Source organism: Pelodiscus sinensis, chromosome 1, assembly GCF_052426305.1.
Source record: "Pelodiscus sinensis isolate ZL-2025 chromosome 1, ASM5242630v1, whole genome shotgun sequence".
In the NCBI taxonomy this organism is placed as follows: domain Eukaryota; kingdom Metazoa; phylum Chordata; order Testudines; family Trionychidae; genus Pelodiscus; species Pelodiscus sinensis.
The window spans coordinates 356,266,903-356,280,384 of NC_143052.1; the positions used below are offsets into that span (position 1 = coordinate 356,266,903).

Consider the following 13,482-nt stretch of genomic DNA (forward strand, 5'->3'; position numbering starts at 1 on the left):
TCGAAAGAGAGCACCCAGCGAATCTGGATGCTCTCTTTCGAGGAAGCCCTATTTACATTGAAGAACGCCTTCTTTCGAAAGAGGAACTTTCGAAAGAAGGCGTTCTTCCTCGTAAAAAGAGGTTTACCGCCATCGAAAGAAAAGCCGCGTTCTTTGAAATAATTTCGAAAGAACGCGGCTTGAGTCTGGATGCAGGGGAAGTTTTTTCGGGAAAAGGCTACTTTTCCCGAAAAAACCCCTGAGTCTGGACACAGCCATTGAGACTCTGCATTTCCATCTGTTGATCTTCATGCTTCGGAGTCATTCTTCTGCACTGATTAGGCCTCAGTTGGAGGATTGTGTCCAGTTCTGGGCACCGCATTTCAAGAAAGATGTGGAGAAATTGGAGAAGGTCCTGAGAAGGTTCGCTAGATGAAAGGTCTAGCGAATACAAGCTATGAGGGAAGACTGAAAGAATTGGTCTTGTTTAGTTTGAAAAAAAGAAGCCTGAGAGGGGACACGATAGTGGTTTCAGGTATCTGACGGGGTGTCACAAGGAAGAGGGAGAAAAAATATTCTCCTTGTCCTCTGAGGATGAGACAAGAAGCAATGGGCTTAAACACCAGCAAGGGAGGTTTAAGTTGGACATTAGGAAATACTTTCTAACTATTAGGGCGGTTAAACACTGGAATAAATTGCGAAGGGAGGTTGTAGAATCTCCATCATTGAAGATATTTACGAGCAGGTTAAATAGACATCTATCAGGGATGGTCTAGACCAGGAGTGGGCAATACTTTTTTTTCCAGGGACCACTTCAGAAATTTTTGAAGTGGCCCCAGGCCACACCAGAAGGGGCGGGGCCAGGATACTTCCCTCCTTCCCTACCCCCAGATCATGATTGACTGAGGGTGGGGAAGTACCTTTGCCCCCACAGAGGTGCCCATGCCCCTTGCAGTGGGAGGAGACTTTGCATGCTCCCTCTTCTCCCACAGGCCAATCAGGACTTGGGGGTGGAAGACTGGGCGAAGTCTCCTCCAGCTCCTGGCAGGGCGGAGGAAACTTCATGCGCTACCCCCTGCCTCCAAGGCCCTAATTGGCCTGGGGCAGAGGAGAGGCAGGGCCTTTGCAGACATGATCAACCCGCTTGGAGGGCTGGATACAGCCTGCAGAGGCCCTTTTGCCTGCCCCCCACCCCAGTCTAGATGATGCTTGATCCTGCCCTGAGGGCACGGGACTGGACTTGACGACCTCTCAAGGACCCCTCCAGTTCTAGTGTTCTATGACTCCTGTTTCAGCCAACGTGTTTCTGAAAATGCTACTCTGGAGGTCCTGGACTTCAATCTTTTATATTTGGCTTCCCTACATCATTACTACTTGCATGTACCACCTGCTTTCCCCTGATAATACACATATGTCTATCGAGATGTCTCAAGAGTTCCACAGTCTTTGCACATAAGTCACCAGTGGTTCTCCCGGTCATCCCAAACCCAGCTATCTAGGTTTCTGATGATTTAATCCCCCATTGCCAGTTTTTTTTCATATTATGTGGAATTCCATCCCCCGCAGAGGTAGCCTCAGTAGGAGAGGATCCCATGACGCCAACTTGACAGAATGTCCCAGCTGCTCCAATGTGATGTTCTCCTTCCCTGCTTCTCCTTCTGTCTCTCTCAGATGTTGTCCTCCCAGCTTCAAAGCTGATCCCCTGCCCTGCCTCCCAAGACCTGGCTCAGGCCAAAAAGTGCCCAGCCCACACCCACTGCAGGGACCCTCCCTAGCAGGGAGGTATTGAATAATAAAAAAGGGAAATGACACACTGAACTCATTTTTCCTGGCTTTGTAGCAGAGCGTTAGGGCCCACATGCACGATGTAGCATAATTTTGCCTGACTGCAACTCAACTCTTCCCGCAACCCTCAACTGGGTTTGTACGTGCTTCTTAGCTTTCCTCTCTGCTCCTGCCCAGCCGGTCAGCTTCAGCGCTGTGTCCTCCCTGCTCTCAGACCAGACTCTTAGTCAGTCTGGAGACGCTCCTGTCCCAGCCTTGGAGCACACGGAATTGCAATGGCAGGGAAGGGAGGTGGAGATGATCTAGGAAGGAGAGATGGATGGCTGGAGAGAGATTGTCTGATCATCGTTTGAGTAACTGGGTTGGTGGTTTGAGGCATGGGGGTAGAACAACAAGAAAATGTTTTATTGTGGGGGAAGAGGTGAAGGAAATATTGAAGGAATAAACGGGGCAGGGAAAGGAACCTCAGGGTGCAAGGTACCAGGAATTAGAAAGTGGGCAACCCCATGAATGAATGAGTTGAACACAGACCGATTGCTCGGTTTGTCCCACAGACACAGCATGGTAAGGCTAGGACAGGGTTTAATGTCACTTTCACTCTCCAGTCAGAATTTCACAGAAGAAGGCCCAGCACCATGTCACCACCCAGCTCTTGTCTGATCTCAGTCTCGGAGCCAGAGAAACAGGAGAAATCCTTAGGTACCCTTTTGAGTAAAGAGCCGGAGCAGCCTGTTGTGGATCTGCTTGGTCCTCACCCCATAGATGATGGGGTTCAGCATTGGGGGCATCAACACATACAAGTTGGAAATTAAAATATGGAAATGCAGGGGTACTTTCTGGCCCAGGCGGTTTACAAGGGAGATGAAAAGAAGAGGCATGTAGAAGGCTAGCATGGCACAGAAGTGGGAGCCACAGGTTCCAATAGTTTTGAGCCGGGCATCTTTTGTGGGGAGTCTGAAGATGGCCCTGAGGATCTCGATATAGGAGACAGCAATAAAAATCACATCCAGCCCCATCACACAGAGTAGGAGAAAGAGGCCGTAGTAACTACTCACACGAATGTCAGCGCAGGCCAGGCTCACCACACCTATGTGTGAGCAGTATGGCTCAGGAATGATGTTGGTTCTACAATATGGCCACTGCCTTGCCAGGAGGGCACAGGGCAATGTGAGGATGACACCACGCAGCAGCACGGTCAGGCTGATCTTGGCTACAATGGAGTTTGTCAGGATGGTGGAATGTCTGAGGGGATCACAAATGGCCACGTAGCGATCATAGGCCATGGCCGTGAGTGTCCCAGACTCCATTAGTAAAGTGCAGTGAATGAAAAACATCTGGGTGAGGCAGGCACTGAAATCGATCTCCCTGGAATTGAACCAGAAAATACTCAGCATTTTGGGCAGGATGGATGTAGAGAGGACCAGGTCAGTAGCGGCCAGCATGCAGAGGAAATAGTACATGGGCTCATGGAGGCTCGGCTCCATCTTCACAATGAACAGGATGCTAAAGTTCCCCAACATGGCTATAATGTACATGGTGCAGAAGGGGATGGAGAGCCAGACATGGGCTGTCTCCAGGCCAGGAATGCCCTGCAGGATGAAGGTGGAGGGGTTGGTGAAGTTGTTTCTGCTGGAATCTGACATGGAGAAAGGGAGAAAGTGTCTAACTCAGATATAGAATAGTATCACATGGATATTCCTCTCATGGCTTGTATGTACCCAGGGTCTCAGGTGATGGTCACAGCATACCTGGATGGAGAGACAATGTTCGTATGAGACACGACATGCACTGCTGGGGGCTGTTCTCATGGGTGGAGCGTATTGGTCACTCTCCACACACTGACCAATGACATTTGACTGTTCAGAGAAGTGAGGTATGAACAACCTACTAATGCCCATTCCACATTTTATGATTGTCCATGTGTCAATAATGCCAATGTGTTGTACTGCAGGAAACACAAGTGTGGATATTCGTTATATGTCTTTGTTCCTTAATGCCCAGGCTACAGCGTCCCTGCTGTGGTAAGTTCCCAATTTACCCAGTTTCTAAAAATGTGAGAGTGGGGAAACACCAAATCAAGAAGCGTACTGGGGCGAACATGTCAGTAGAGCCACTATATTGTGATGCAGGAAACCTGAATAGGCTACATCGGGAAACACAAGTGTGGATACTCGTTACACGTCTTTGTTCCTTATTTCCCAGGCTTCAGCGTCCCTGCTCTAGTAAGTTCTCAATTCACTTAGTTTCTAAAAATCTGAGGGTATGTCTACACTACCCCGCTAGTTCGAACTAGCAGGGGTAATGTAGTCATCCGCAATTGCAAATGAAGCCCGGGATTTGAATTTCCCGGGCTTCATTTGCATAAGCGGGGAGCCGCCATTTTTAAATGCCGGCTAGTTCAAACCCCGTGTCGCGCGGCTACACGCGGCACGAAGTAGATAGTTCAGATTAGGCTTCCTAATCCGAATTAGCTGTACTCCTCATTCCACGAGGAGTACAGCTAGTTTGGATTAGAAGCCTAATCCGAACTAGCTACTCCGTGCCGCGTGTAGCCGCGCGACACGGGGTTCGAACTAGCCGGCATTTAAAAATGGCGCCGGCCGGATTCATGCAAATTTAGCCCAGGAAATTCAAATCCCGGGCTTCATTTGCAATTGTGGATGACTACATTACCCCTGCTAGTTCGAACTAGCGGGGTAGTGTAGACATACCCTGAGAGTGGGTAACGCCAAACCAAGACACGTACCGGAGTGAATGTGCCATAGCAGAACGCAACTCAGGGAAAGGCCTGGGTGTCATTGCTGGCAGCTCAAAGGAACCAGCTAGTGCCCAACACTAACACTATTCAGGTGCCAAAGGAACGGGGTGGTCCAGACATTCCCCCAGTTTTGATCACCCAGTCACTCCGAAGGACAGAGTAGATGGAAGGAAGGTTTCCCTGATGGGTTATGAGAACTGCCATGTGTGGACAGATTGAAATGCCTGGGAATGCTTAAGGAAGAAACTAAAAAGGAAGAATATGGTAGAGGAAAAAAAGAATGGAACTGATTACTTTCTCATGGAGAAAAAACAACTTAAAAGACAATGAAAAGTTCTGCACCATCTTAAAGATTAACAAAACATGTAGATGGGGTCATGAGCTTTCATGGGTACAATCCACTTCTTCAGATGAATAGAGCTAGGGATCTGGGGTACGAATAAAGAGCAGAGAAAGACAGAGGATGGGGAGGAAAAGAGAAGGAAGAAAAAATAGCTTAGGAAGAAATAGGAAGAAAAAGTGTATGATCAGTTAGGCTACGTCTAGTCTATGGAGTTTTTCCATGATACCAGAGTTCTGCTTTTTTTTTGTTGAAGAGCATGGACACTCCTTCCGAAGCTCTGTCTTCTTCCTCCCACGAGGAAGAAGGGTTCTTCTGAAAGAGGAGGATTTTCTGAAATTTGGTCTGTCTACACTGGGCCAAATTTTGGAAAATCCTCTTCCGAAAAAACTATCAGAAAAAGCGGCGAGGGGTCCTGTGGCACCTTATAGACTAACCGAAGTGTTGGAGCACAAGCTTTCGTGGGCAAAGACCCACTTCGTCAGATGCATGTAGTGAAAATTTCCAGAGGAAGGAATAAATATGCAGGCCAGGATCAGGCTGGAGATGACGAGGTGGATCCAATCAAGGAGGATGAGGCCCACTTCTAGTAGCTGATCTGGAGGTGTGAATACCAACAGAGCAGAAGCTGCTTTTGTAGTTAGCGAGCCATTCACAGTCTTTGTTTAATCCAGAGTTGATTGTGTCAAACTTGAAGATGAACTGTAAGCTCTTGAAGAATTCCACAGGGATTTCAACAACTTCCAATCCACAATCACTCTCAGCCTAGACCAGCCCACATGAGAGATCCGCTTCCCTGACACTATAGTACAATTAAACAACAGCCACATTTCCATCACTTTATACCAGAAACCTACCAACTCTTACACTCACCTTCATGCCTCTAGCTTCCATCCAAGACACATTTCCTAATCAATTGTTTACAGCCAGGTCCTAAGATTCAACCGTATCTGCTCCAGTCCCACAGACAGAGACAAAAACCTACAGGATCTCTAGCAGGCATTCTTAAAACTTAAATACCCACACAGGAAAGTGAAGAAATAGATTGACAGAGCCAGACAGGTACCCTGATATCAGCTTCTTCAAGACAGACCCAACAAAGAAAAAAACACAAAACTACTGGTCAGCACCTACAGCCCCAAACTTAAACCCCTCCAGGGCATCATTGATAATCTTCAACCTATCCTGGAAAATGACTCCTCACTCTCACAGGCATTGCGGGACAGGCCAATCCTTGACTACATACAACCCCCTAACCTCAAACAAATTCTTTCCAGCAAGCACACAGGGGAGGGAAGCAATACAGAAAAAATGAGGGAAAAGGGAAAAATCAATAGCAAACAATACACATTGGACGTTGTGGACATTTTAAGGGATATTAGAAACAGTGAGAAATCCATGTCCGGCAGAGCTAAGAATAGCCAAAATGAGATTATTAACTATATAAAGAACACAACAAATCTTTAAAAAAAAAAAGAAAGAAAGGATCTGCCATTTCCTAGAAAGAGAAAGAAAAGTCACTGATGTTGCAGGAAAGGTCGACGTATTCCCGAAATATTTCTGTTGTGCATTCACAAAGAGGCACTCAGAGGCACTCATGTCACATGAGGTGATGAAATACATTCTTGTCCACTAACAGTCAATAAGGCTGTTAAACAGCATCTATTGTAGGGTATGTCTACACTAGCTCCCTAGTTCGAACTAGGGAGGCTAATGTAGGAATTCGAAGTTGCAAATGAAGCCCGGGATTTAAATTTCCCAGGCATTATTTGCATCTTCCCATCCAGGCACCATTTTTAAATACCCTTAGTCCGAACCAACTGCCCACAGCTACACGCGGCAGTCAAACGTTTACTTGAACTACGTCCTTAGTTCGAGTTGACTGTTACACCTCTTTCCACGACTTAGTTTGACTTAATGTTTGACTGTCGCGTATAGCTGCGGGCAGTTAGTTTACACTAAGGGGATTAAAAAATGGAGCCCAAATGGGAAGATGCAAATAAAGCCCAGAATATTTAAATCCCGAGCTTCATTTGCAACTTTGAATGCCTACATTAGCCTCCCTAGTTTGAACTAGGGGTCTAGTGTAGACATACCCATAGACACTTGGAAACCCGGGACTTGTGAGCTAACCGATCTACGACACACGTTATTTGCATTCAGAGATGCACAATCAGGCAGCAGCAGAACCAGAATATTTTTAAAGGCAAATCAAAGGCAGACGTGTGTTAAATAGAAACTATTAAACTAACCAAAACATTGACAGAACTGGCCAGGTTAGGACTCAGTAGAAAAGCTGGTCTGGGATTAGTTAATGCCAGTCACCAACATGCTTTATGGAAAACTCCTCCAGTAATACGAGTGCACATCTGGCTGAGAAGGGAACAGCGCACATGCAAGAGACTTTGATTTCTCTGAGGCCTTTGATGTAAGAGGGAAACCTGACAGATCAACTATGTGCACTCTGCAATAGCATCAGAGCACCCACAAAATAGACAGACATCTGGTCACTCCGGGATTCCAGACAGACGATGTCCATGGGCCCCTGTCAGCCAATGGGGCTGTTTCAAGTAGGGCTCTGCAGCGATCACTTGTAGGCCTTGTGTGATTAGATATTTTCATCAATGACCAGGAAGCAAACTGAAAACATTTGGAGATACAAGCTGTGCCTGAGCCAAAGGCCGGCAGGGGGATTACAAGGAGGCCAGGGCAGGCACCGATGGATTCTGCTTCCCAGCAGATACTCAGCAGATACAGCCCCCCGTTAACAGCCTGAGCCCGGAGATGCTGGGGGGGGAGGGAGGTGACAGTGTCTAGGCAGTGACACACAGCCGGCTGCTGAGGGCTTGGCTCAGTTCTTGCTCCTAGGAGAGTTTTGCCTCAGGGAGTCGAGTAAACTCTGAGCCATGGCCAGAGAATATTCTCCTGCCTTGTCCATCTGCTGGCATCTTTCATCCGACAGGATCCACTTTGCACCTGAAATGCAGCTGCCGTGGGCTAGAGGCCGTCCGCAAAGAGGGACATTTTCACCAGTAACACAAGGGCCCCAGAACGTTCAGTGTCTGTGCAAAGCAGAAAGGACCCCGACTTACTGTCTATCCCACCACTCCCACAGTGCACTGGGTTAGTCGAGCAGAGGAGCCCCCAGCCAGAGCTGGTACCTGTGAGTGCTGAGAGGGACGTGTTTCCCTGGGAACCCCCCTCAGGCAGCCGCGTCCCGCACCTCTCTCAGCCCAGCATCTGCAGCAGCGTCCCGCGCCGAGAGCCGGCACAGGGCTGGGCACTGGTTATAACCCAGCTCTGGGCCGTCCCAGGGGGGTTCACACAGCCTCTGGGGAGAAGTGGCCTCCGGATGCAAAGAAGCTGTGGAACAGACTTTCTAGGCAGTGACTCTCCAGTGACATTTTCCATGGCTCGGCTTCTGGGCTATTTCTCCAGCTTTAGAAGTAAACAGCAATTAAGGCCCTTCCCAAAGGGCGAGGAGAACTCCTGGGCTCTGGGCCGAGTCAGAGGAGTTGGCTACTCTGCGTGTTTTGTGTTTATTGAAAAATTATTGCTGACTACTAAGAAAACTGCGGATAATCCACAGGTCTCCACAGGCGCCGTACCCTGTAAATGCCCAGGCATGAAGGCAGAGTGTGAGAATAGAGATCTAGAGACGGATGAGTGTGGGGAGACAGGAACCACATGGCCTGCCACTACGGCACCAGAGATCAGCGATTTTCATCATTAGCTATCATCACCCTGGGCAGCACCTTTCACTGAGGGGTCTTCAAACCACCCAGCAAAGGAAAATCACTGTGAGCCTCTCCCCTTTATGCTGACAGGGAAACTGAGGCACAGACTTGGCCCGACACTTTACTGTAAGTGTACTTGCGCAAAAACGGCTGTTCTTGCTCAAAAAGCCTGCAGTGTAGACACAGCCAAGGGGTTTAACCACCGAGTTACAGAGACAGACTGCTGAACTGGAATTAGTTGACAGACGTGACACTCTCACCCTGTGCTGGAATAGAGACATGAACTAGTTCACACGCTACAAAGGGAATTTCTCCTGCCCTACATTTTCACATCCAAACTATGAATGGGACATATCCAGCCCGCTTAATTAGTTTCAGAAACACAGGTTCTACAACTGACAGGGAACAGCTGGCACTGACATAAATACCTTGGGCTATGTCTAGACTGCAAGCCTCTTTCGAAAGATCGCGTCTAGACTGCACGCGGAATTTCGAAAAAGCAAGCCGCTTTTTCGAAAGAAAGCACCCAGTGAGTCTGGATGCTCTCTTTCTAAAAAGCCTGTTTGCTTTCAAGAACGCCTTCTTTCGAAAGAGCACTTTCGAAAGAAGGCGTTCTTCCTCGTGGAATTAGGTTTACCACCGTCGAAAGAAAAGCCGCGTTCTTTCGATTTAATTTCGAAAGAACGCGGCTGCAGTCTAGATGCAGGTGAAGTTTTTTCGAAAAAAGGCTACTTTTTTCGAAAAAACCCCTGAGTCTGGACACAGCCTTGGATTCCGTCAGCTGAGGAAGTGGGTGTTGGCCACAAAAGCTCATGCTCAGATGTAGTTGTCAGTCTTTAAGGTGCCACGGGACTACTCCTTTTTTTGTTGTTCTTTTAGAAGTGGTAACAAAAGCTGCTAGGTGGGTGCGACATGCCGACAATGCACAGCCCTGCCCTGGCTGTTACCAGAATTCCCTGGGCCTTAAAGAGCAGAGCACATGTCCGAGGGAGCTAGACTGGAGCTAGCGGGAATGGCTATTACGCGGCGGCTGCACCAGACACACAGACGGGAGCACAGGGCTCTCCATTCACTTTTGTGACTGCTTTGGGTCTCACCCCAACTCCCTTCTCATAGCACAGCCTCAGTCTCCTGCTTATGAACTTCCATGGAAACGCCAGGTGCCAGGAGAAGACCAGGGGAGAGAAAGGAGGAGAAGAAGGAAATAGTCATCCTGGAGATGGAACAACTGGTAGCCCTGACCTTGAGGGGCTTCCACTTCCACTCACCTGTGTGATACCATCTCTGAAACTCAGTATTTATCCTAGAATCCTAGAATTCTAGATCTGGATGGGACCTCAAGAGGTCATCAAGTCTAGTCCCCTGCCCTCACGGCAGGGCCAAGCACCATGGATCATCCCTGACAGATATCTAGCCAACCTGCTCTTCAATATCGCCAGAGATGGAAAATCCACAACCTCCCTGGGCAATTTATTTCAGTATTTCACCACCCTGACAGGTAGAAAATATTTCCTAATGTCCAAAATACAACTCCCTTGCTGCAGTTGAAGCCCACTGTTTCTTGTTCTATCCTCAGAGGCCACGGAGAACATTTTGACTGTGTCTACACTGGCATGAATTTCCGGAACTGCTTAAAACGGAATCCTATTCCGTTTTCAGTTTTTCCAGAAAAGGAGCGTCTACATTGGCAGTCTGCTTTTCCGGAAAAGCCCTTTTTCCGGAAAAGCGTCTGTGGCCAATGTAGACGTGCTTTTCCGGAAAAGACTACTGGGCTGTCTACACTGGCCCTTTTCCGGAACAGTGTTCCGGAATAAGGACTTATGCCCGAGCGGGAGCAGAATAGTTTTTCTGGAATAGCGGCTGATTTTGTACAGTAGAGCGTCGTTGCTTTTCTGGAAATTCAAGGGTCAGTGTAGACAGCTTGCAGCTTATTCCAGAAAAGCGGCTGATTTTCTGGAATAAGTGGCCCAGTGTAGACACAGGCTTTTTCTTCCTCCTCCTTGTGACACCCTTTTAGATACCTGAAAACCACTCTCATGTCCCCTCTCAGTCTTCTCCTTTCCTAACTAAACAAGCCTAGTTCCTTCAGTCTTCCCTCGTAGCTCATGTTCTCTAGACCTTTCATCATTCTTGTTGCTCTTCTCTGGACCCTCTCCAAGTTCTCCACATCTGTCTTGAAACACGGTGCCCAGAACTGAACACAATACTCCAACTGAGGCCTAACCAGAGCAGAGTAGAGCGGAAGAATGACTTCTCGTGTCTTGCTCACAACACACCTGTTAATGCATCTGTCATAATCAGGAATGCTGACCAGCACCCAGTGAGTAAAGGGTTAACTGATGTCTCCTGTATCTAGCCGAGTGTTGAGTTGTCAGCCAATAACAATGCAGGTAGGAATTTCAAACAGCAAGAGAGGGGGGTTCTCTCTCTTCTGTGTTTGAGAGGCAGGGCAGTTTCTTGCAAGACTGAGGGGGATGGGAGACACTTCTCTCTCCAAGAACGGACTTCTTAAAATGTGTAAGTAGGGCAAAGTCTAGATAGTCCCGAGCCCCAGAACTGCTGCTGCTCTGCCTCCAGCTCCCTGGACTGCTCCCCTGGCATATCTTGTGAGGGCTGCCCTCCTCTACCGCCAGCTCAGCTGCCTGGGTTGTGGATCTGGCTGCTCTGACGCTGGCTGCTGTGGCTCTGCTCTCAGCCCAGCCTGGGCCCTGCTCGTCCCTTAGCTCTGCCCTGCTCTGGCCCAGCTCTCTCATTGGCCCGCCAGCCTGTCAGTAAAGCTGACTGGGAGAGCTCACCTTTCTCCATTACACCCAGAGGATCTCAGTGTAAGGTGCCTGGTTTCCCATTGACTTTCCCCTTCCTTCTGGTGCAAGGGAAGGGCCAATACAAAATTCTCACTTTGTTTTAGTGAGGGGCCCACATCCCCCTTACATCCCCTTGTAGAGGACCTTCAGGAGACTGGTGGCTGATTACCCATATTTTCTATTTATCCATTGGCAGGTAAAGCCAGGTCAGTCTGAGGGATCTGTCCATTCTCATCAGGATTGGATTTGCCCCATTGGCTTCAGTCTCCTTGGGACAGGCTGCTCTGTGCCTGCCATGAAGCCTGGTTGGACGAGAATGCCTGACCCCACTCTGTGTTACTCTCTCGGGACCTCCTTGTTCAGGCTGGACAGTGTGAACCAGCACTCTGGGACTGTTGAGAGTATCGACAACATGGGGATTGCACTCCAATTTTTTCCTGTATTTTGTTACATCATTGGCATCTATGGGCATGAAGTCGAACATGGTTTCCAGGTCTGACGAGAGCCTCACGGGTCTTCTGATCATGAGCCTTTTTCCTACTTTAGGCTGTGCCGTTAGTTGTGTTGAGAGCACTTTTGCTGCCTGTCTTTGGCCTCTCATGCACCCTATGAGCCAGTCATTGAAACTGGTCACCTCCTGCTTAGAAAAGTCTCTTAATACATCTCTGGAAATGCCCTTAAATTAGCCACCTGTATAGCTCTGTTTCAAAAGTGCAACCTCACAGCCTTTGCACATGGCTTTTGAAGACACATGAATGTTCCTTTTATGACATCAGGCAGTATATAAACTGGACCAAACACATTACATAAGGTTCCACGAGGAGTAACAGTTAATTCGAACTAAGGAGTTAGTTGGAATTAACGTTTAACTGCCACGTCTAGCTGTGGGCAGTTAGTTCGGACTAAGGGGGATTTAAAAATGGAGGCGCCCAGGAACATGCAAATGAAGCCCGGGATATTTAAATCCAGAAGCAGCTGAGGCCCTACTACAAATGCTGGCCAGCCCAAGCCATTTTTGCACTCCAGGCCCCACAGCACTGCCCCTTATGCCCGGTCCGGCAACACCACATGGCCCCCCCGAGGCACCCCAGGGACACCCCTGCCCAGACCAGCAGCACCGCGCAGTGCCCCGGGGGCGCCCCAGCTAGGGCCTGGCCAGCCTGTAGCTTGGGCCAGCTCTGACTCCAGCCCTGTGAATTGGAAGGCAGAAGCCGAAGGTAAGGAAGAGAAGGGGAGGGGAGAGGGGAAAATAAGAGGAAGGGGTGGGAGAGGAAGGGGATTGTGCAGAAGGAATGGGGCAGGTCAGCAGAAGAAAGGGGAAAGCGCTAAGGGACAGGGTGTTGTTGTTTGTCCATCGTGGTCGATGAAGACCTCAACACCACTAAGTGCTTTGAGACTGGATACAGTGTGTCCGAAGATGACTTATCAGTCCAATTCGGGCACCTAATGTCCTGGAACATGTCGGGCAGACGTGTGTAGGCATTGCAATCATTGCGCTGGTAGCTTTGGACTTGCGCAGCACGTGCTTGTGTTGTGCTTCAGAGATGTGCCTTGTTTCGAGAGCTTGGCATCCCTTGTGGATGAGACTGTGCCAGCGATTCCCAGGTGGTTGTATCAATTCCGAATGACTTCAGAGAGGCCTGGAGTGTAAGCGCTAAGGGACAGGGTAGAGGAGAGGCAAATGCCAGGGGGCCAAGTAGAGACAATGAGGGAAAGGGCGGGAGGGGAGGTGTCAGTGAGAGGGGGGACGGGGTGATGCTGGGAGAGGAGAGGGTAAGGGCTTTGGGGGCTAGAGTGGGGGAAGGGGAGGTGCTGGGAGAAGGGGTGGGCATGAGGAAGGCAGGGATGGAGCAAGGCATGTATGAGGGCACAGGAGCATGAGGGGAATGGGGGCAGAGGGTGGTGAGGGGGTTGGCATCAGGAAAAAAGGGGGCAGGGGCAGTGAGGGAAGCGAGAGGCACCAGGAGGGTGCGGGGCTAAGGGAAGGTGCAGGTGCCAGGGGATTCTGGGGGTGAAGCAGAAGGGCAGACACCTGCAGGGGAAGGACCAGCACCAGAGGAGAGAGGCAGGGCAGGTGTG

General features: G+C 49.2%; 1 protein-coding gene across 1 annotated transcript; it reads right to left on the reverse strand.

The window, feature by feature from the left end:
- Positions 1–2,459: 2,459 nt before the first annotated feature.
- Positions 2,460–3,407, reverse strand: LOC102457807 (olfactory receptor 52E2-like). Its single transcript, XM_006130385.4, has one exon. The coding sequence runs from the start codon at positions 3,405–3,407 to the stop codon at positions 2,460–2,462; it is 948 nt and encodes a 315-aa protein (XP_006130447.4).
- Positions 3,408–13,482: the final 10,075 nt, after the last annotated feature.